The sequence below is a fragment of the Gadus chalcogrammus genome, chromosome 20 (genome assembly GCF_026213295.1).
Source record: "Gadus chalcogrammus isolate NIFS_2021 chromosome 20, NIFS_Gcha_1.0, whole genome shotgun sequence".
NCBI classification, from domain to species: domain Eukaryota; kingdom Metazoa; phylum Chordata; class Actinopteri; order Gadiformes; family Gadidae; genus Gadus; species Gadus chalcogrammus.
This window is the reverse complement of record NC_079431.1, coordinates 9,856,573-9,879,578: the sequence shown is the minus strand read 5'-3', so window position 1 is coordinate 9,879,578 and position 23,006 is coordinate 9,856,573. Positions and strand designations below refer to the sequence as shown.

Below are 23,006 nucleotides of genomic sequence, written 5' to 3'. Positions count from 1 at the left end.
CATACAGGTTACGTTTAGGTGAGTTCCAGCCCAATACGTGGCTGTTGGCGGTCAAAGTCAGCTTCATTGTCAATTCCAATGTATGTGCCAGACAAACAGAGGCATCGAAATTGCGTTTGTCTCCAAGCCACGGTGCAATAAGGAGAAAAGTGTATGGCAAAACAGGTAAGGCAAAACAAACGGTATATATAAATTAAGCTAAAAAAAAGAAATAGATTGAAATGTGCAATATGAGTTCTTGGGGGCAAATGGTAGGGGGGGTAAAAGTCCTTAGTTCTTGAGGGCAGAAGGGAGGGAAGGGAGAGAGGGGAGAGGGTTGAGTTTCCAGACAGCCTGTTTTTCACCAAAACTGAAACACATCCGTCATGCGTTTAATCCTGAGCAATATTGCATATTGTATACATTGCAACCACAATGAAGAGCCCACATAACATCTCACCTTTAATAAAAACCTCAAGCTCCCTCGCTGCCATTTGCACTTATAAGATTTGCGGTAGCAGCAAGCGATTGGTCCGTTCACCTGCCTGTTCCGTCCTCCCCTCGGGTCAAAACCAATCCACCCAATCACAGCTCGAGCGCCACTGCAGACTTGTGATCGGCTTGCCCCAGACTGCTAGGGCCTTCCTCCAGGCTCTCTTGTACAATGTGTCATGAAGATAGACTGGAAATCGAGGCGAGTTGGGGCTCCCGTAGGTCAGCACCTCTAGCCGTCGTAAACTTTCCTGTGACAAACTCTGGTTTGAGGAGCGTGCAAAAATAAAGCAAGGTTGGAAACACCCGTCATCTCCAGTCACTTTAAAGGTGAGGAGGGAGACGGAGGGGGTATGACTCGACGGCCTTTAGATTTGGTGGTGCTGAATTGATAAATGCCATCCTTCCTGCCAAGGTTTTTTTAAAGGTGAGATGTTATGGGGGTTCTTCATAGCGGTTGCAATGTATACAATATGCAATATTCCTCAGGATTAAACGCGAGACAGATGTGTTTCAGTATCAGGTTGCCATTAATCTCTGGGTTTAGACGTTTATCCTCCTTTTAAAGTCACTGTCGAGGGTCGAATAACCATCAAAGGCAAGTTAACCGTTATCTCCAGCTATTAAAGGTACGCAGGGCAGTTGACGCAATACAATACAAGATTGTTGCTTATTGTATTGTTAAACTCATTAAAAAGAACTTTGCCTTATCTTCTGGCTTATCTAATCAACATGGCTTCCCCTTGCTTTGTTCAGGTCGCCTAAAATGAAATGTCAGGTGCCTTTGATGTTTACCAAACACAAATGCTTTATTCTTTGAACTGATTAGTGAAATGACTTGTAAAATCGTAGGTGTGTGGGGGGGGGGCTCACGATAAATATGCACCCATTAATGCCAAACAGCTTTGTCTTGAAGATAACGCGCTGCATTTCCTGCCACTGACAAGACAATGGCCAACGAAGGAATGGATTGATACGTATCGTGCTGTTTGGCTGCCAATGGGTCTTAAAAAAACGTATTAAACCCCATTAAATGGGATGAGAGGAATGTCTCTTAGATAAACTGTGCAGTTAAAACCGTTGTTTTTGTGTGTGGGTGTGTGTGGCTGTTTGTGTGTGTTTGTGTGTGTGTGTGTGTGTGTGTGTGTGTGTGTGTGTGTGTGTGTGTGTGTGTGTGTGTGTGTGTGTGTGTGTGTGTGTGTGTGTGTGTGTGTGTGTATTGAAGATATATTGAAGATATATTGATCCTGATTCTCAGTAAAGGATGCACCGCAGCAGGCATTCATTCACCTGTGCACCAGCATTCACATCCACCAATCAGCTGATCCGCTTAACGATTGGCTCGTTCACGAGTAGATAAGGACGGCACAACATGCCAATTATTCAGTCATCTAAAAGTCACTTGAATTTAAGAGGGAGATGATCTTGGTCGTATTTATTTACTCCTCACGGAAATTCCCTGAAATATTACCTCAAAAAAAACCACACATGCAAAAATAAGTAGCCGGCCGAATTTGCACATCATCCAGAGTTATCCATCCCGCTTGAAATGTCTTGGAAGGTATGCTGATGATATTTTGTACGCGTGTGTGTTAATACCACGCGCAAAGGTAATTAGTCTCAGACACTAATCTGGATACGTCTGGCAAAAAGATAGCGGCCCTGAACCGTTCTGACAGACAGACAAGTACTGAGAAAACCCTTAGCAGCTAAGAAGGCTTGTTATCAGAAAGGCCACCGATGCCCTTGCAGGATTTGCCCTCTCTCTCTCTCCCTCTCTCTGTCTCTCTGTCGCTCTCCCTCTCTGTCAAAGCCAGAGGTGTCAGGACAAGGCATCAGGGAGTGGTAAGCCAGCCGTCCTTAATACCGCTTAGGTCAAATCAATACCGGGCGACAAAGGAGCCCAATAATGACAGGAGCCACCGTACAAGGAGACAAAAAGGTTTAAGCCCAAAAATGGACACCGTTTTGCAAAGTCACCGTAGGCAAATAATTTGGCTTAACAAAAATGCCGATCTGTCGAGCAGGCTGTCTATAGTCCTTGGCACATGCCAACCACACCACGGCCCATTCCCCTGGACAGCGTTCCCGATGAACTTGTTTCGGGAGGGGGAAGTGGGTGGGCGGAATCAATCCTCCTCTGTGCTACCTTGAGGGTAAACACCCTTTAGCGCGCAGCGTCTGTGATCGATATTGCTAGATCAGCACCAGCATTCCTCTAGAAAATCAAATATGAATTAATATGGCTCGTCGGGTAGGAGCCACAGCACTGCCCCTGACCTCTCCTCTGTGTGTGTGTTTATGTGAGGGAGTGTGTGTCTGTGTGTGTCTGTGTCTGTGTGCGTGTGAGTTTGTGTGCCTAGGTGTGTATAAGTGTGTGTCTGTGCGTGTGTGTGAGGTGAGAGATGTGTGGGTGTATGAGGTGAGATATGTGTTTGTGTGTGTGTGTGTGTGTATGAGGTGAGATATGTGTGTGTGTGTGTGTGTGTGTGTGTGTGTGTGTGTGTGTGTGTGTGTGTGTGTGTGTGTGTGTGTGTGTGTGTGTGTGTGTGTGTGTGTGTGTGTGTGTGTGTGTGTGTGTTCCTTACACTGCGTCCTCGTCATCTGCCCTGCCAAAGTAGGGATGACTGGAAACGGAGATTGCTGCAGGAGAAGACACACAGAAAACCAGAAAACCAGACAGACAGAGGTGTAGAGGGTTAGTCCATGGGCTCCTATCTGGCCCTTGGGTTCCCCGACCATCCATCATACCCCCCCCACCCACACACACACTCACACCTCAAGTCCATAGCCACATTTCTCATTACAGCCCTAATGCTCAATTCCCTCGGTATTTTGCCATTTCTATTCGGCTTATAATGCACGGATCCAATCTTTTGCAAGTGACCATTTCGGTCATATGGCCAAAGATAAGCTATGTGTTAGAAACATATGAAAGTGGCTCAAATCTGATCGGAAAATCTGATAAGTGTGCAAACAGATTGGCTTCAGACAACCCGGGCCTGGCATTGGGAGTGTGGGCTTAATACAGTAGTTAATAGTCACTGTTCATACGCAGGCAGGTTCAAGTAGACACAGGTGAACACTTTTTTTGTTCTTCTGCTAAGGGCCATTACGTTCTGAAGCAGTCATAATGGCCATTCCTCAGAGAAGGAGCATTTTAAGGTCAGTGTTTTGCTTTAGGCAACTCTGGCTAATATCCTTCAGTGAAATGATAGCCTAATGAGGCTCAACTCAGTGCCGGGGGATAAATCAATCCCTAGCAGTGAAAAGTCCTTTAAGAAGAGTTCTTGTTCTTCTTATTACCCTAATGCTTTTGTTCCAACACATTTAAACAAAAATCCGCTGCTTTCTTTGTAATGGTTTTACTAAAAGGCTTTAGCACAAGGAATACGTTTAATTCATTGTTTAGCATTTGTGCTCCAGACAACATTTGTCTAAATGTTATGAGGTACGTGTCTGACTCTAGTTATGCAAAAGGAGAATATTGGCATCGAATGGAAGTTTTACATTTGCATGCAATTATAAGGAGCTAATTGTATTTCTGTCTGTGTGTACAATAAATTGCACACACAGTAATTGTATGCATACATGTTCTGGTTAATGTGCAGGTTTACGTATGCGTTCCGGTTTTCTCAGCCACATGTGTCAACGTATTTATGTGTGTGTGTGTGTGTCTGTGTGTGTATGTGCGTGTGCACGTGCTTGTGTATTTGTGTGTCGTGCCGTACTCCCGCCTCAGGGCAGACAGTCAGGCAGACCCACCCGGCTCAAAAAATAAAATAAAAATGAAAATATAAAACAGTGGATCAGCCTCATTCCTTCAGCAGACCTCAGGCTCATATGTATTCCTGCCGCGGCGTCACACCCAGAGTCAGAAGACACACAGTGCCCCCTGGCTGCAACTGGAATAACTATGGACTAAAATTTGCTACGCAGGCTTTCTCCAAAGGCCGGGCCACGCCTGCCTGCCCGGCTGCCTACTGAGTGGTGGGAAAAGGAAATCCATGTCTAGCTTGTTTCGTTTGCTGAGCTTTGATAAATCCCTTTTCCCTTAATCTCTTTATGGTTTTGGTTGGAGAGATGTTGTATTGAAAGCTTTATATCAAACGCAACCACATATCCATTAGTGCTTTGAGACGGGGCTACCATTAAATAACGTTTGGGTTTTTAATGGCTATTGATAGTGATACTAGATGGAGATGGGAAGGTGCACTCGCTCACCGTATTGCTCCTTGTCTTGGTCTGCCGGGAGGTTGGAGCGCAGGATGAGATTGTTGAGGCTGTTGAGGTATGCCGGCATCGAGTGGTGGCCGTCTGGGTTGTACCACACCTGGGGTCAGCACAAACACACGCGCGCACACGCACACAAACATGCATATGTACATGCATGCACACATGCATACACATACACATACACACACATACATAAAGACACACACACACACACGCACACACACAAACAAACGCATGCAGGGACAAACACAGTTACACAAACATGCACACACAAACAAATCGGTTAATACATACACAATTTCAAGTGAACCAGTAAAGACACATAAACAAAGAGTGTTACAGTCTGTTTGTTTCTGTGGCAAAGCTAAAAACCAAAATATATATACATATACAAATACATAAATAAAATATATTCTCACACACTCACAGTATGAAGTGCTGCGGTGCCAATTTAGCAGCAACACTGACAACAGAACCACGTCTCTCCATCTGGACCACAGGGCCTCTCAGATGGTGTCTGCACCCCCGCAAGATAACCATTTACTGGGCAGGCCCTACACCAACACGCCTGTGGCCTAAAGCCCGGGTATGGAGAGTCGGCTTACCTTGGCCAGGCTGCGGTCTTTAGGCACCTCTCGGAGATCCATCTGCAGGCCAGCTGGGATTGGCTGGCCGATTTCAAACCCTCCATATCTGGGACGGAGGAAGGAGAGGGATCAGCGTCTTTACTAATCGGTTTGCTGTCGGTTTTCAATGAGAAATTGGTCGTGCTATATGTATATTTACGGTTAGTTCCTGGGATATTAATAGAATATATATATTTATCTTTTTAAGTAAAAGTATGTTCAGTCAAAATCGCAGTGTGTATATGGACCTGTTGCGGATGTATTCATTGGTTGTGGCGATGAGATAGTGCTCAACGTTGAGGCCAGTCAGGTTGAAGAACGTCTGGGAGGAGGGCAACTTCTTATGGGGGGGCTTGTATGTGTTTTCAGCGCACACCTGTAGGGACAGACACTTAGAGACTCTGTCCCTCCATGATGTACAAACTACCTTTCTCTGGCAAGCACCCAGGCTCCGGAATAAACCCATTTCAGGTGATGCACACAATGAACAGACAATGGCAATCATGCAGAGCAGAATGATTTTCACACGCATGCACGCACACACACACACATAAACACAGATGCACAGATGCACAGATGCACAGATGCACACACACACACACACACACACACACACACACACACACACACACACACACACACACACACACACACACACACACACACACACACACACACACATACACACACAGATGCACAGACACACACACACACACACACACACACACACACACACACACACACACACACACACACACACACACACACACACACACACACACACACACACACACACACACACACACCCACAACCACAGCTGTCGTCACCTGGTTTTGGCTGATACACTTGCAGGTGCTAAAGACTTGAGATTTGTTCCCTTTCGATTCCCAGGTGTCCGACTTGGTGCTTCTGCTGCAGACCCTTGAAGGAGGACAGGGGACAAGGTGAAGCACCGGCCAGGTCAATACCAAAAAACAGTGGTGCTTGACAATAAGCCTGCCGCCTTGACTATCACACCCATAGCAAGAGCAACCACTGCAGCCATAAAGGGGGGGATAGTAAAGAGAACATACAGAGATGCAAGCACACACACACATACCCACACACACAAGCACAAACACACACACAAGCACACACACACACACACACACACACACACACACACACACACACACACACACACACACACACACACACACACACACACACACACACACACACACACACACAACACACACACACAGCTGCTACCTCTGAACATATAAACGGAGGAAAGATGACAATACGCCAATATACCCGATATGATGCCCATAAACCTACATTTATTGACATATCAACTTGGAAGGCATTTCCGCATGGGTTATGTCCCTCTCATATCTGTCTCTCTCTCATCGCTCACACTCTCTCTCTCACTCTATCTCTCTCTATGTATCTCTGTCTCTCTCTCTCTCGCTCTCCTCTTGATCTTGTCTTTGTCACTCTAGCTCTCTCATCTTTATCGCTCTCTCTCTCCTCTCTCTCTCCCTCTCTGCTCTTTACGTCTCTCTCTCTCATATCCCTCTCCTCCCATCTATGTCTATCTCTCTTCCTCACTTTCTCTTTCTATTCCCCTCTCTCTGTGGTTCCTTTTTTTAAGATCCTCAAGAGTTTGTGCTTCATGAGTGCCGAGGCTGATTTGAGTGCCTGTGAGAGGTGGGGGGGGGGGGGGGGGGGGCTGGGAGTCAAAATCTTCCACATAAACAGAGACACGTTTGTTGAATACAAATGTGTGGTGTGCCCCCCCCCACTGAAATCACAGAGCGGTGTGTGGCTTGTGAACTCCAATCCGTCGAGCCGCCCCAGTATATTAGAAAGTGGAAAGACAAACAGAGGAGGAGAAATAAACAGCAGAGAGAGCGAGAGAGAGAGAGAGAGAGAGAGAAAGGGAGAGAGAGCAAGAGCGAAAGTGGGCAAGAGGGAGAGAGAGAAAGGGAGAGAGAGCAAGAGCGAAAGTGGGCAAGAGAGAGAGAGAGAGAGAGAGAGAGAGAGAGAGAGAGAGAGCGAGAGCGAGAGCGAGAGCGAGAGCGAGAGCGAGAGCGAGAGCGAGAGTGAGCGAGAGAGAGAGAGAGAGAGAGAGAGAGAGAGAGAAGAATAAGAGAGAGTAAGTGGGGCAGGAAAAAATGTCTGGATTTGAGAGAGGGAGAGGGGCAGAGCGAGAGAGCGAGAGGGAAAGAGAGAGCCGATAAATGAAACGAGGCAGGGGGGGAGAGGAAGGGTGGGGGGGGCCCGCCAATGAGGTGGAGAGACACCGAAGGCTGGGCAACCAAAGCATTATTTTTATTATTATGCATTAGAAAAATGCTTCTGGCTGGAAATAATATGAGGAAAAAAAGGGATGCTTGGATGGAGAGATGCGCTGGAGAAGAGAAAGATTGTTCTCCCCATGACAGAGAAGCCGGGAGAGTTTGAGGAAAGTTCATACTTACGGGTTATCACGCTTATCGAGACAGGCATTATCTATCCCCGGGTTGGACAGCATGGCATCCACCATGCGGCTGGAGTTAGCGTTGCGGTTGCTGTGGAGAAGGACACGGGGAATGGAACGACAAGTAAGGACATAGGATTAGGTATAGAAGATGGAGGAATCAGGGGTGGAGCTTTGGAGCTTTCAGTGCAACTCTGAAACATAATGACGTTATGTTTCTGTGATGCAAAATATACATATATTTACATGAAGAGATATATAAGCTAGGGAGAGAGCGAAGAGAGAGAGAGAGAGAGAGAGAGAGAGAGAGAGAGAGAGAGAGAGAGAGAGAGAGAGAGAGAGAGAGAGAGAATTTGGGGTAGGATATCTTGACAGGAGAGGGATACTTCCTACATAAGAAATAGGCAATCTGACTTCATATCAGTAGAGCACGAAGGCCATTTGGTTGCTTTCTTTCATATGCAACGGCACCTCAGCATTTTCAGTCTTTATTTCTATCTCTCTCTCTCTTCTTCCCCTCTTTGCTGCATATCACAGTGATCAAAGAAACCCACTACTTGGTGGAGTTGAGACGTCTCTCGCCCAGTCTGACATTCTTAATCCCTCCCGCTTTGATCACCCACTTACTCGTCCACTGCACCTCCCTCCCTCCCTCCCTCCCTCCCTCCCTCCCTCCCTCCCTCCCTCCCTCTCTCTCCTCTCTCTCTCTCTCTCTCTCTCTCTCTCTCTCTCTCTCTCTCTCTCTCTCTCTCTCAACCTCGTTCAGCACCACCTTCATCACCACCACTTTCACTACTCCCACCTTGAGCAACACCACAACCCCCATCACCGCAACCACGTCCATGACCACCACCTTCAGCACCAGCACCACCCTCTCCATCCCCGCCACAACCTCCACCACTCCCACCTCAACGACCTCCACTTCCTCCCTCCCCGCCGCCTCCTCCATCACCACCATAACTAACCACCGCCACCACCACCTCAAAATCCATGACCACCACCACCTACACCCCATCACCACCAGCACCAGCACCACGTCATCCACCTCCTCCTCCTCCTCCTCCACCCACCACCACCAGTGCCGGCACCCACCTGAAGAAGGAGTAGCTGGGTCCGATGTTGTAGAGGGCGGGGCTGAGCTCCATCTCGGGGAAGTGCTCCATGTCGCTCTTGACCGAGCCCAGGCCCATAGCGAACACCACGAACACCACGGGCAGCAGTATCTGGGCGAGCATGCCCTTCCAGTCGCGCCGGCTGTGGTGGAACCTCTTCACCAGCAGGGCCCACGCCTGCTGCCACACCAGGGCGGCGCCACGCAGCGTGGGGGAGCCGGTCAGGCCTGGGAGTGGGCGGAGAAAGGTGAGGACATGGATGAGACCACAGGGAGGGAGTCTGGCTCGGAGCCCGACACAGCACTAGCCTCGTCGTGAGACGGTCCTGATCTGTGGGGCGTTCGCACTCTGTTTCTCTCCGCGGCAGATGAGTCTGCCCTTGAGCCTGTTGAGAGCCCCGCAAAACATGCTTTAAGTGATAGATGATCAGTGCTGCGGGGAGGGAGTTCCCGTTCTTTAAAGATTTATTTTAGCATTTTTATGCTTCATTGAAGAGAGGAAGGTATCGAACCCGGCTCGCTGCGATCAGGACTGAGCCTATGCGGTACGCGCTCTACCCGGTAAGCCACCTGGGAACCCCCAAGGGAATTTCCGCTATTGACGATGCAGCCTGACAAATTAAACAAACAATGGCAGCGCCTGAGGAAAGGGTAGAGATCGAAGGTGTAATTGAATTTAATCCAATGACCATGTTAAAATATTAACTGAAATTAGCACGGAAGTCTATTCTCAGAGGAGACGTTTTTGCCTGAGTCCAACAAGATTTGGCAAGAGCATCACTAAGTAATTTAGTTGAATTGCCTGCAGGTTGTTCACAATGTAAGGCCAAGCCCATATGGGGACATCGTTTGACACCAGCCCAAGACCAGACCGATTGTGAAATGGCAAATTGAATACCTGGAAGGTCTCAAGAGGCTACAACAACATCCCTCTGTCTGAGGTGTCTCAAAAACAGTGTTGTGTTCAGAGAAGGGTAGATCTTCAGATTCACAAAACTTTTGAGACTTCCCATTGGAAAACATACGCGTTTCATATACATTGTGAATCCTTTGGTCTCAACCTAATCACTTGTGATCATTACATGAGCTGCAGGCTGAATTAACCTTAATTATTCAACAGTTAGTTCCGAACAAGTAATTTGATTGGACGAGAGGCATTCCATGAGTGCTGATATAGAGTATAACAGAAATAGGACTTTTAACTATACATGTATCACTCCGCTTCACAGGTCTTCTCATAACCGTTAATGTTGTTAACTAGCTAGTGTCTTTATGTGTTGCTTGGCAACAGTTCAGTCCCAGTCCAGTTGCGGATCCATTTATATTGGCGGAGCCAAATAAATCATGAAATAAACAAACAGATCTTAATCTGTTGTTGCTTATTGCTGTTGTATAAAAGCAATATCACACTGTGATTATCTTTGACACTCGGCCTATGGCCTAGGATCTACGACCGAATCACAGCCGTGCTGATATGCAGTACAACAGCAATCCCTCTCATGTGATATTGCTTAATTAGCGCACATTTTAAAACTGATTATCATTAGCAGCTATTTTAAGTCAGCTAGTAGTTTTGTATTCTATATATATTACAACAACATTATAACACTAAAAAGAAAATTGACTGTTGAATTAAACGAGGTGAATCAAAGAAGAAGAAAAGAAAGGTAGAAAGAAAACTTCCAGAAGGACGTGACCGGAAACCACTTCCCACCCACAGAGAGGAGACAGACGAAAAAGACTCACGGATTTTATCGCCCGGGAGGGACCGGCTTCCATCCGCCTCCTCCGAGAAGCTGTCCAAGGACGCCGTATCGGACATGGACTCGGAGATGGACAGTGGGGCCTCAGAGTTGGGGTCGGACTGGGTCAGATTGAGGAAGACCTGTGCAGGGGGTAAGCACATGTCCAGCTCAGAGCCCTGCAAAACCACCCACGACTACCATGCAAGAGTCATATACAGTATTTGCAATTTGAATGTACAACATGAATGATCAGAGTGCATACAGAAAAATGCTGTTTGTTTGCAATTCCGTTTTTTTACGTAAAATGGTGCTGCTTGACATATTTGAAGACCTTGGACCAAATGTTGGGTGCACGGTCATGGTTGTGCACGCTGGTGAAAGCGAGGCCATTCCCCCTTTGGCACTGTTTGGTTTCATCTTAATGTTATTCAAATGTGTTTTTAGCAGATTTGCATATATGTTTTTACAATATCTCCTCTCTCGCTCGTCTGAAGAATGGCAGAACAACATCACAGGCGGTGTTTTGTATGCATGTTGTCATGGCAGTGTGCTGGGGTTGCTGCGGACCTGCTTCCTTCGTCACTTTCCATCATGGATCCATTTTTAAACTGCATGTTTGAAGCTATGTGTCAGCCAATAATCATCAATACATCTGTGTGTATGCGTGTGTGTGTGTGTGTGTGTGTGTGTGTGTGTGTGTGTGTGTGTGTGTGTGTGTGTGTGTGTGTGTGTGTGTGTGTGTGTGTGTGTGTGTGTGTGCGTGTGTGTGTGTGTGTGTATGTCAGTGTGCATGCAGCCTTGCGATGCATGCAAGCACTGACGCGTGCACGCACGTGTGTGCATGCGCGCATCCATGCGGGCATTCGCTTTTGTGTGTGTGTGTGTGTGTGTGTGTGTGTGTGTGTGTGTGTGTGTGTGTGTGTGTGTGTGTGTGTGTGTGTGTGTGTGATCATACCAACGTTTCAGCATATCAGTGTGTGCTTGTGCATGTGTGTATTTTAGTGTGAGTGCAGCCTTGCGTTGCATGCAAGCACCGGCGCGTAGGCGTGTGTGCGTGCATCCATGCATTTGTGTGTGTGTGTGTGTGTGTGTGTGCATGCTTTCGCTTGTGTCTGTGTGTATGTTAGTGTGCCTATATTCTCGCGTTGCATGCAAGCACCAATGCGTGCACGCGTGTGTGGGTGTGCATCCGTGCATGCGTTCGCACGTGCGTGCGCGTGCGTGTGTGTTCCTGGTGTACCTCCTCCAGGGTGGTGTCAGAGATGCCGTAGCAGCCCAGCTGCAGGGCGTCCAGGTTGCCGTCCAGGGCCGAGAGCAGCGATCGGTAGGAGGAGGCGCTGGAGGAGGTGAAGGGGGGCAGCGTGTACACCAGGTCACTGCCCTGGGCCTCCTTCAGGCGCGCCTCGGGCACGTGGGCCTGGATGAAGGCCTTCAGCTCTGCGTTGTCTAGGCCGGGCCCGTCGCCGGCGGCCTGGATGCCGACAGAGAGGGTTGGAGGGGGGAGAGATAGAGAGACGTTGTTGTTGGTTATATCATAGCGTTATATGTAAAGGGACGACATGCAGGACTTCTACATGTGTTCTGCGTCCTTTAAAATGAGCCATTATGTCAAAGGTGGTGCTTTAACTCAAAACGAGGCCTCCCCTGACTCTCTGAGAGCGCTTGTGGCGTAGAAAGCATAAACATGTGCTGCGTGCACTACCGCTAATTAAAAAGTACAAGCTTATTTCGCTAACCTTGTGTTCCTGCCCCTGTGGCTACTACGTCATGTTTCGCGACAGCTCCTCAGCTCCGCGGCTACACTTTGGATTGCGTGCTTTGATTGTTGTCGTAGCCTTAAAGCAATATTCATTTCTCAAATCTATTTCGAATGTGAAATAAAAAAAACAACGAATTTTACTTCTGTCGCTACCGAGCCGTGTGCTCTTCGAGAGACCCGTTCAGCGGTTCATCTGACCGAGATCTGTGGCTGTGTGGCTGTGAGGGGGAGGAGGGCGGAAGCGGACCGTACCTTCCTGGTGAGGGTGAGCTTGTAGCCTTGGCCCAGCCGATCCTTCAGCTGGAAGGGGGAGCCGCAGCACTTGAGCCCTCCGCTCTGCAGGAAGGCGATGCGGTCGCTCAGCACCTCAGCCTCGTCCAGGTGGTGGGTGGACATGACGATGGTGCGTCCTGGGGGGGGGGGGGGAGAGAGAGAGAGAGAGAGAGAAAGAGAGAGAGAGAGAAAGAGAGAGAAAGAGAGAGAAAGAGAGAGAAAGAGAGAGAGAGAGAGAGAGAGAGAGAGAGAGAGAGAGAGAGAGAGAGAGAGAAAAACACTGTCAACATCCGAAATGTTTTTTTTTAATAATCCAGCTCCTTAAGAGTGAGTGTGAGAGGAGAGAGGAAAGCAACACACCAGACACAAAATGTTCTTATTTTGTGACTTAACTTTCCCTGCTCCCCCTAGCTCCACAGAATTAAAAAGGAGATTTCTAGAGTTACAATCGGTTAGTGATCGCGCTCTCACACTGATTTGGCACACACGCAAACACACACACACACACACATACACACAAACAGACACATACACAGACACACACCCACCCACAGGCACACTCGCACACAAAGTCATTAAATCCTCAGTGAAAATACACGTTAAACAACCTGAATAATCAATCTCTGCTTAATTACTTTCCAAATTGAAAATCTAAACCCAGGGAAAGTGAGAACCCTGCAACTCAGGTATTTCCTCCGTGTTCGGCTGAGACTGCTACCATGTGACTGCTATTACCTCTCTTAGGAAATAAGCAGTCTACAGTACAACTTGTTAAAGTGTCAATAAACGAATTAAGGAACTCCTCAGATTTGACAGACCATGTGTGTGACAAACAATAGCGCTGTCACCCCCAACATCCCCCCTCCCTCCAGCACACACCTGGTGTCTCTGGAGACACTCTCACTCCATGCTGACTCTGAGGTTTGATTGACAACGGGAGTGTGTCAACGACAAGTGCAAACATGATTGGTTTACCTGATTGGCATGTTTACGTGATTGGTTAATAATGCCCGAAATAGAGGAGGACAATGTGACGGTGATAAATTAGTGTTCAAACACGACCCGTGTCGCTGAAACTGCGATCAGACCGGATAAGCTTCAGTCGGCAGGCTGATTACTTTTACTGAATACAGAAATACAAAGAATAGGAGATAGAGAAACTGATGTCAAATGAACCACCTCCCAGAACGTATCTTTACAGATACTGAAGGGCAGAGATTTGGGTGAGCCATGTGTCTGCGTGTGTATTTGTGTTTGTGCGATTCCATCAGTGTGTGTGTGTGTGTGTGTGTGTGTGTGTGTGTGTGTGTGTGTGTGTGTGTGTGTGTGTGTGTGTGTGTGTGTGTGTGTGTGTGCGCGTATGTGTGTTTTTGAGATCCATCATTGGGCGTGTGTGTGCGTGTGTGTGCGTGTGTGTGCGTGCGTGCGTGCATGTGCATGTGCGTGCGCCGTGTTGTGAGAACAGAGCCCTCACCGGTCTTATGCTGGATTACGATGTCCCAGATGCTGCGTCGGGAGCAGGGGTCCACCCCTGTGGTGGGCTCGTCCAGCACCACCAGGCGAGACCCCCCGATGAAGGCGATTGAGATGGACAGCTTGCGCTTCATGCCGCCAGACAGGGTGCCCACCCGCTTGTGCCTGTGGGCGTGCATGCCGGTCTCCTCCAAGGTCCTGGGAAGGAGAGGTGGAGGGCGGACGAGCAGAACACACTCAAAGTTAAGACAGGGAGAGCAAAGTGGAGATAACAGGGAGGCACCGGTTCCACTGGGCCAATACAAAACGATACTAGCCCTCCTACCGGCTGTGGAATGTTATTCCTTTTAAGTTGAGTTCCCTTTGTGTCTGTACATTGCTTTATCACTTTCATAAGGCACTCCCTGTTTTTAGTAATTACTATCTTTTTTAATTATATTCTTTTATTGTATCTTAATCATCTTCTTTTTGTATTGTTGGTAATTCCCCGCTGTGTTATCCTTAATGTTTTTTTTTTATTAATTATTGTTTTATTTGAAGTCACTATCCATATGCCTAGACACATCTCCCTGTGTGTTTTTCCTGTTCAATATTGTCTGGACACAAAAAAGAGTCCTGGGACTCAATTGAGCTTCTCTGTTTAGAAAAAAAGGTTGATGATGAAATACAAGGGATTAATACTGACTCCATTTGGTATAGGATTGTCTTCCAAACTGCATGTAAATTATTATTTTTACAAATTCCATCCGGAGTCCTGACTCCATTTCCATCCCTGCAAGATGTGAGTTCCATCCCCTTTTAACGTTTGCGTGTTTAAAACCCATTGTGACTATGGTCATGTGGGGACTCTCAAGTCCCAAGAGAATTTATTTAGTTCTAATCTCATTTGCCGACTTTTTAATGACGGTATGAGAGCTTGAATGACTTCTCTGCTGCTGTTAATTATAAGCTTATCTGAGGCTGTTGATAAGGCTGTAAAATACGCCATGCTAAAATATTATCATACCCTAGTAAAAACAGGCCAATTAAAGAATGGAAGGGTAAAAATGCTTCTCAGGAGAGGTACAAATGTTTTTCAGACAACACAGTTCTCTCTCCATCATTTCATTCAGAGGTTATCAAAGAAACACTAAACTATTGAAGTAAACAAAGCTTCAAGTCTTTGTGATGGTCGTGAAAATGGGACATAACCCTGAACGCCAATTATCTGATCCTTGTAGTTCATATAATCGCAGTTTCAAGTGTGTGTCAACATCCGTCAACACTCATTTCTGTTGTTTTGTTGCTTGTTGTTTTCCATAATTTGTGTTTATCGAATACCAAAAGCGTTTTGCGGATGCAGTTTGTTCAACACGTTTCGACCACAGTAGATCTACCTTATATATACATTTGTGCAAAATCCCAACGATAATTAAAATGTCATCGCAGTAGCTCTCTACTAATCAATGTTACTTTCTTGACGGACCCCAAAAAAAAGATTAAAAAAATAAATATATATATATATATACACAGTATAAACGTGTTTTTATTTATATATTTATCTTTGCAAGGACTTACTTGCGGACTTGCTCTCGCAGTTCTCCCTCTGTCCAGTGGGGGGCCTTGATCTGTCCGTATAGAAGCAGATGCTCTTTGGTGGTCATGTGGTCAAAGAGGACGTCGTACTGCATGCACACGCCCAGCTCTTTGCGGATGTCCTCAATGTTGGCCAGCATGTCCCGGCCGTAAACCTCGATGGAGCCGGAGGACGGGGCGAACAGGCCGGTCAGCAGGGACCTGAGAGGCACAGAGTTCAGCTCGTTCAGATAACGCCATGTTTTACAATATGGGTAAACCGATGTTACCATGGGTTACATATAACGAGTTAGATCCAGGGAAAAAACTTTGTTTAAGGTAATTCAATCAAACGAATTGTGTCGTATACAATATTCATCCCATAGGTATATTTTATTCAATGAACATTTTTAATATTTCCACAGTGAAAGATTAAAACAATTAAAGTGAAATCCCTGTTGTATATCTACAATATATATTATGCTTAGCACCTTCAAAAAGCACTACAAGACGGATCAAGACACTAAAGATAAGATAGAAAAGAAAGAAAGAAAGAAAGAAAGAAAGAAAGAAAGAAAGAAAGAAAGAAAGAAAGAAAGAAAGAAAGAAAGAAGGAATGATAAAAAAGAAAGGGAGAAAGAAACAATGAAGGAAGGAAAAATTGAAAGAAAGAGAGGGTTAAAGAATGAAAAAACGGAGAGACAGAGAGAGTGAAGGACTGAATGCCTGGGGGCAGCCTACATGGTGGTGGTCTTGCCGGCTCCGTTGTGCCCCAGCAGGGAGGTCACGTGGCCCTCGTAGAAGGATACGCTGAGGTCACTCAGCGCCACGCGCTCGCCGTACATCTTGGAGAGCCGGTGGAGGGCCACGCCCACCGGCAGGCCCCGGAACTCCTCATTGGTCGCCGAGGAGAACATCTTCCGGTCTGGAAGAGGCAGAGGCAAAGAGAGAGAGAGGCAAAGAGAGAGAGAGAGGCAAAGAGAGAGAGAGGCAAAGAGAGAGAGAGAGGCAAAGAGAGAGAGAGGCAAAGAGAGAGAGAGAGAGAGCGAGAGAGAAAGAGAGAGAGAGAGAGAGAGAGAGAGAGAGAGAGAGAGAGAGAGAGAGAGAGAGAGAGAGAGAGAGAGCGAGAGAGAGAGAGAGAGAGCGAGAGAGAGAGAGAGAGAGAGAGAGAGAGAGAGAGAGAGAGCGAGAGAGAGAGAGAGAGAGAGAGAGAGAGAGAGAGAGAGAGAGAGAGAGAGAGAGGTGGCATAGAGAAGGTGGGAGAGAGTGAGAAAACAAACAAAGACACTTTGCTATTAACAAATTCAAGAGCCACAGTTTTCCCAGAAAAGGCAGGCATCCAGCAAATAAATTATTCATACATCATTCACTATTTAAAAGCACAAGCGAAAAACCTTGAATATGTAACAAAAATAAAAACACTTCACCGTAATGTGATTCGAGATTCAAGCTTCAAGATTCAAGATGATTTATCGTCAAATGGACAACAATTACAGCAGCACAACATGTCGTTACCATCGCCATATCAATAGCTATGACCCTGGCCAACCGGGAGAAGCAGCAGGGGTGCTCCAGTGTGTGTGAGGGCGGAAACAGGAGCCGTACCTTTCTCTTTGTCCTCGGGGAAGACGGGCTGGTTGCTCTGCAGGATGTTGGTGATGAAGAGGCCGCGGGGCTCCTTGGCCCCTCGCCGGCGACAGGCGCAACACAGGTCGGCCCAGAAGGACCGCGACACGGGGAAGTACCACGGGGCGGCGAGGCCGTACTGTCCTGATCGTCGGACGATAGCAGTGCGTTTGATGTCAGTCCCAAGCGCTTCACTTTTGATTCAGTTGATAAGTTGATTCATATTGTGTGGTAAAACAAAGTTATACAATTGTATTATGTGTTTTTTAGCTGTTCTTGTTAATCCTGTACTTGGGGGGAGGGGGAATGATTTGGGATTTTTGTCTTTGATGTCTGCGCTGAATTCTGTATGATTGGACTAACTTTTGTTGTCTGTTGTCTGTCTAAGGTTAGTTTGACCTCGGCAATTGTCACTCAGAACAGATTTCTGAACATATCTGACAATAAAGGGATCCCATGTAAAAAAAAAAGAACAGCCTTATCTAACGTGACACGACACACACAATTTGGACACAATCCCTGACCGAATTAGCCTGAGACGACAGGAACAAACTAGAACCAACCGACATGAACCAACCCAGGGATGGTGTTCAAAGTGTTCGAAAGCCGTGACACGCGCCAGTACCAGAGTGCGGCGATGCCTGTTAGCCCTGCGGTCGCCTACCTGGGAACACCATGCGAATGTAGCCCCCGATGAGGAAGTAGATGGCCGAGTCGATCAGTAGCAGCCAACACATCCAGCCGAACGATGAGCAGTCCTCGCTCACGGGGGAACTGTAGGCGTTGCTCCATTGGATTCCTGGGGGTGGGGGTAAAAGACCAATATAAGTACTAACAAAACTCTCATGGTCACTCAATCAAGATTTAAGATTCAAGATGGTTTATTTGTCATATTCACAACAATTAAAATGAAATTCTTGAGTCTCAGGCTCCTTCAACAATGCATTATAAAAAGAAAAATTATAAGCGAAACACACATTTGGCATGAAATAATTAGAATAAAATTAAATATAATAATAATATACTAACAGCTATTGGTAATGTGAATCTGTCTGAGCTCACAGGAATTGTGATGATGTCAGTTTTTACCAGTGTACTCCCTCTACAAATTGATTTAGAGGAGTCAATAAATCCTGGGGTAATATATATTAATATTTATATATATAACTGTAATTGAATGACAACCACGAACATGATGCTCACTGGATTCTGGACATCAAGTGAGGGATGTTCCAAATCCTTACCAGTACCATAATTGGTGGTAAAAGTGTTGTACTGTACCTTCTCCCTGGTATTCGTAGCGTGTGACATACTGCGTGGCGTAACTGAAGCAGGTAGGTGCTAGTAGTCCCTGTGGCAAAACAACATTATTGTCAGGGAAATTAGCCATAGCAGAGTGAACAACAAATAAGTTTGCCACTGGCAGTTGGGTTTATAAATCATCCTTCATGTACCCCAAAGGACAACCGATTCAACAGTCTGGAACCTGAACATTTAATTTATCATGGGGCCTGTTATAGTCATTAGCTAAGTTTACCAGACAAGAGACACCCATCAGAAACAATCCTAAATATCTAGCTTTCAAAAAAGTTACTTCTACACTAGTTTCACTATACCTAGATCACTGGGTTCCAACCTTTTGGTGCAGTATTTGGAATTTAAGCAGCCCAAAATAATCTATCGCCTTCTTCCCCCTTACGTTTCTCGGCTATGGAGAGATGTAAGATGTAAGAGCGATTCCCAGAACCACACAGGGGAGAGATATATTGATTGGTCAGAACTTGGCGAGGAGCACTCTAAAATCCATATTGTCACACACAGAGGCAGGCGCTTTCAACTCAAATAACATGCTCTCAGAGATTACACCCGGGTATACCTGATGGACAGCTGTGTCGGTTCTTACAGTGGCAATCTTATAGTATTACTATCTTATAGTTACTATCTATCGCCGAAAGACGTGCCACAATAGTGCTTGAGCCTATGGCCCGCTGAGGAAAGCCCCTGTGTTTGCAATAATATGAATATTACGAACTAGGTGTTTTTTATTTCTGGGAAAATTGTACAACTTAACGGCAAAGATGTCGCCAAAGAGACCGAGATGGAAATCTTGGAGATTGCCACTTTAACGAACGACAAACACTTCTTTACGATCCGCTCACCAGGGCGCTCTTCTCGGAGAGGCTGAGCTTGGTCTCCAACCCCATGACGATGATGAAGGGGAAGAAGCAGAGCACGTAGACCAGGCTGCCCGTCATGCCGGCGATGTAGGTCTTGTCGAAGAAGGAGCTGACCAGGAAGCTCATGGCCACGATGCTCAGGCCGTAGTTGCAGAAGAAGAGGAAGAGCAGGAAGCCGTCGCTGTTGGGCAGCACGCCGCCGTACTTGAGCACCAGCGTGAGGATGACGATGGTGAAGAGCAGGTGGACGGCACAGTCCAGGAACCAGGCGCAGAAGTGGCTGAGCGGGTTGACGCCCATCATCTTCATGTACTGCGGGCGGGGAACAAACATGGATGGTGAATTGTGTGCACTCGTGTGATTCGTGCCCTTTTTTGTTCGTAGCTCACCGGTTGGGTGCACTTATTGTAAAACGCTTTGGATAAAGCGTAATAAAAAATATTCGAGAGATTCAAGATTTCGAGTCAAAATAAAAATAGAATTTGAATAGAATAGTATCTATTCTGTATTTATTTTGATCTGTTTTAATATATTGTAAAGCACTTTATAAGCCTTGTTTTGAATAAATCAAGGTCATTATTAATATATTAATTATTTGCACGTTGATACAAAACATTTCTACTAGCATATCTCCTGTAATTGCTTCCAATCAGGCAGATAAGTCAAGTGAGATTTACATGTTCCCTGATAACACGAAATAGCACAGGACAGCCAGGGATTGCACTTAGGCACTGAGTTCACAAGTTGTCACACTATCCTTGAGGGCCCTTGGGCACAATGAGATAAGTCGCTGAATCGGCTGGCCGAGAGTACATCACAATGTTGTTGTTGTTGTTGTTGTTGTTGTCTGAGGAGCATATTACCTCATGGAGCCTCAGCTCTCTCTCGTAGACCAGCTTCTTCACAAAGTCAGCCACAAACAGGACCCAGGCAATCATGAGCATGATCGGGAAGACAAACGAGATAGCCTCCAGGTACCTGTGGGTGTTGGGAGGGGAGGGGTTGTCAGCCATCAATCACAGGCATTGTCCAATCACACTCGACTTGCAACATCAATGTTAAAGAAGGACTTTCAAGGTGAATGATAGCCCGCGATATCTGGATGGGCTGTTTTTATCGTCTATGTTTGATGAAATAATAAGTTAAGTCAATACCAGTCAATACCCTGAACCCTTGTTGGCATTCAATGTATTTTTATGCAATGGATATTTTGTCATTTTGGATCGGACCAAAAAAACTAACAAATACAAAATTTGACATGAAACAAAAACATCATCACAAAAACCACATGAAAAGTCAAAGAAAAGAGAGGAAGAAATAGCGGAGGGGAGAACCATATCGAGTGAAAGCTAAGGGAGTGAATGAAGGTTGGAGGGATGCAGAGCTGAAAACGGAGAACCGGATAAAACCCCCGTCTGGACATGGACACGGGAACGCCAAACAGTAACACCACGCTTATTCTAACAATGGAGACAGAGCCGTATATTCGCACAGCAGTACTCTGTGTCTGTCGCCTCCCTGCCCGCCTCCCCTCCCCTCCCGCCTCCCCTCCCCGCCCGCCTCCCCCCAAAAATGCAATAAACGTGGCAGAAGCCGGCGCCCGAGGGATAAATCGTATCTGGGCGTACAGACAGCGGGCAGAAGGCTTGACCCAGGCACCCCGCGACCAGGGCTCTGTTCGGCGGAGATATCAGCGAAGGCCTTAAGAAGAGGCCTCCTGGGGCGCGGGCCAAATGAAGGCATTTAGGGCTCAGCGGTGATTTACTGGGAGTAATGGACTGCACTGACGGCTGCGTACGGATGAAAAGCCGGCGGATGTCAGGGGGCCGGCTCTCAGCACTCAGCGATGCACGTCTGTTACACATGACCGTGAGTGTGAGGAAGTGGGTGTGCTCACGTGTCTGTTGGTACGTGTGAGTGCGTGTGTGTTTGTGTAATGTATGCTGGGACTTATCGCAAGCCTAATCAAAAGTATGCAGAAGGTATGTTTCGGTGCGTGTAGGCACTGCGTGTGCGTGCGTGTGTGTGCGTGTGTGCGCGTGATGAATAGACACTTGGGCTGGGTGAGGCTGCACACGCGCCTGGTGCAGCAGGTTGTTGATGTTTCCACAAACATCGACACCCTGCAAAGCCAGCCGAGGTGAGCTGTCAGAGGGGGGGGGGGGGGGGGACATCACAACACACTCGTTTCACGAAGAACCCTGAAAGCACTCACTCGTCCCGCATGAAGCACGGGTAGGGGAAGGGCTGGAGCTGGACGGCGGGCTCGGCCACGCGGTGGCCGGCGTGCGTGGCGATGATGGCGCGGTCGATGCTCTCCTGCAGGTAGATGAAGCCGCGCGTGTAGCGCATGGTCCGGCTCGCGTCGATGTGCGTGTCCTTGAGGTAGTAGAGGCTGCGCACGCGGTCCGTGCGCATCACGTTGTCCATGTGCATGCGGATGGTGTAGCTGACTTTGCGCGGCAGGCCCGCCTCGGCGCCGTCGCTGCCGTTCCCCGGCTTCCGATTGTCTCCCGGGGGGAGCTTGAAGATGACACCTGTTGATGGGCAGAATGGATGGGCACAGTGTTACCGCTGATGGTGATGGTGGAGGTGGGGGTGGGGGTGGGGGTGGTGCTGGTGGTACTGGTCGCTATAGTTCATTTGAATCGATCGTTCATTGGTCGTTTGAGTCGGCGCAGCTCAATGATAAACTATTTCAACAAACGGCTCCATGGCTCAACAATAGGGATTAGCCGATGGCCCGGGACAACTTAAACGCCATGTCGGTCAAGTAACTATGACAACTCGCTTGCGCGTTCAGGGTGAAAGACTAAAAGATGTGTACATAAAAATATGTACATATTTCAATGCATCGATAAAGTTATCCTTATGTTGCCCACGTCGGAAAATAATTTCCGAATTATTTGATTTACTTACCGGTACTTTCAATTTTCTTGAGTCTGTGACATTATTTGATAACTACTGATAAAACAACTATTTGTATAGGGGCCAGTAAAAATGGACTTCGGGCAAATAGAATTCAGACCCACTGGCCCGACTGGGAAGTGAAAAAAAACCTTAGCGTTGAGCCCTGGATTGCTTACCATAGAGGCCTATGATCAGTCATTTCTTATTTAAAATGCAATACCCATGTGGGTGGTGCTGCTGGTAAATCTGCTTTTCATAAGCTGATACTGTATTATTGATCCATAGTGTGCAAATCTTTATCTGGTGCATTGAATATTGCACGCTGTATACGGTAAATCATAAAAGCTCAATGCAACGGCATCATTTGTAACCAGGGCCCATGGTGCGGCGAGTCAAACTGACTTGCGTAAAGGTCACGGTTTTTCGCCAGCTCCTGGGCAACGGAGTCCATCTCCTCAGCAGAGTCGTAGCCTTGGTAACGGTCGAACTTGATGCAGGAAGCGACGTTGACCATGAGGTTGGACAGCACGGTGATCTGCTTGAGAGCCTGCTTGTTTTTATCCAGCATGACCCCCATGTT

At 47.0% G+C, this 23,006-nt stretch overlaps 1 protein-coding gene across 1 annotated transcript in view; it reads right to left on the bottom strand.

Moving 5' to 3' along the window:
• The window catches only part of abca12 (ATP-binding cassette, sub-family A (ABC1), member 12), a 58,672-nt gene that overhangs the window by 13,299 nt on the left and 22,367 nt on the right, over positions 1-23,006 (bottom strand). The window contains exons 25-44 of the mRNA XM_056579252.1: positions 22,829-23,006; positions 21,732-22,053; positions 20,380-20,494; positions 19,499-19,828; positions 18,621-18,690; positions 18,004-18,138; positions 17,319-17,483; positions 16,455-16,638; positions 15,717-15,935; positions 14,161-14,357; positions 12,666-12,823; positions 11,895-12,125; positions 10,656-10,794; positions 8,891-9,137; positions 7,800-7,889; positions 6,162-6,255; positions 5,582-5,709; positions 5,313-5,400; positions 4,696-4,804; positions 3,060-3,114 (exon numbers count right to left, since the gene is read on the bottom strand). The exon at positions 22,829-23,006 is cut by the window's right edge and continues 2 nt beyond it. Of these exons, the coding sequence (XP_056435227.1) occupies positions 3,060-3,114; positions 4,696-4,804; positions 5,313-5,400; positions 5,582-5,709; positions 6,162-6,255; positions 7,800-7,889; positions 8,891-9,137; positions 10,656-10,794; positions 11,895-12,125; positions 12,666-12,823; positions 14,161-14,357; positions 15,717-15,935; positions 16,455-16,638; positions 17,319-17,483; positions 18,004-18,138; positions 18,621-18,690; positions 19,499-19,828; positions 20,380-20,494; positions 21,732-22,053; positions 22,829-23,006 (3,254 nt within the window). The remainder of the gene's footprint in view (positions 1-3,059; positions 3,115-4,695; positions 4,805-5,312; positions 5,401-5,581; positions 5,710-6,161; positions 6,256-7,799; positions 7,890-8,890; positions 9,138-10,655; positions 10,795-11,894; positions 12,126-12,665; positions 12,824-14,160; positions 14,358-15,716; positions 15,936-16,454; positions 16,639-17,318; positions 17,484-18,003; positions 18,139-18,620; positions 18,691-19,498; positions 19,829-20,379; positions 20,495-21,731; positions 22,054-22,828) is intronic.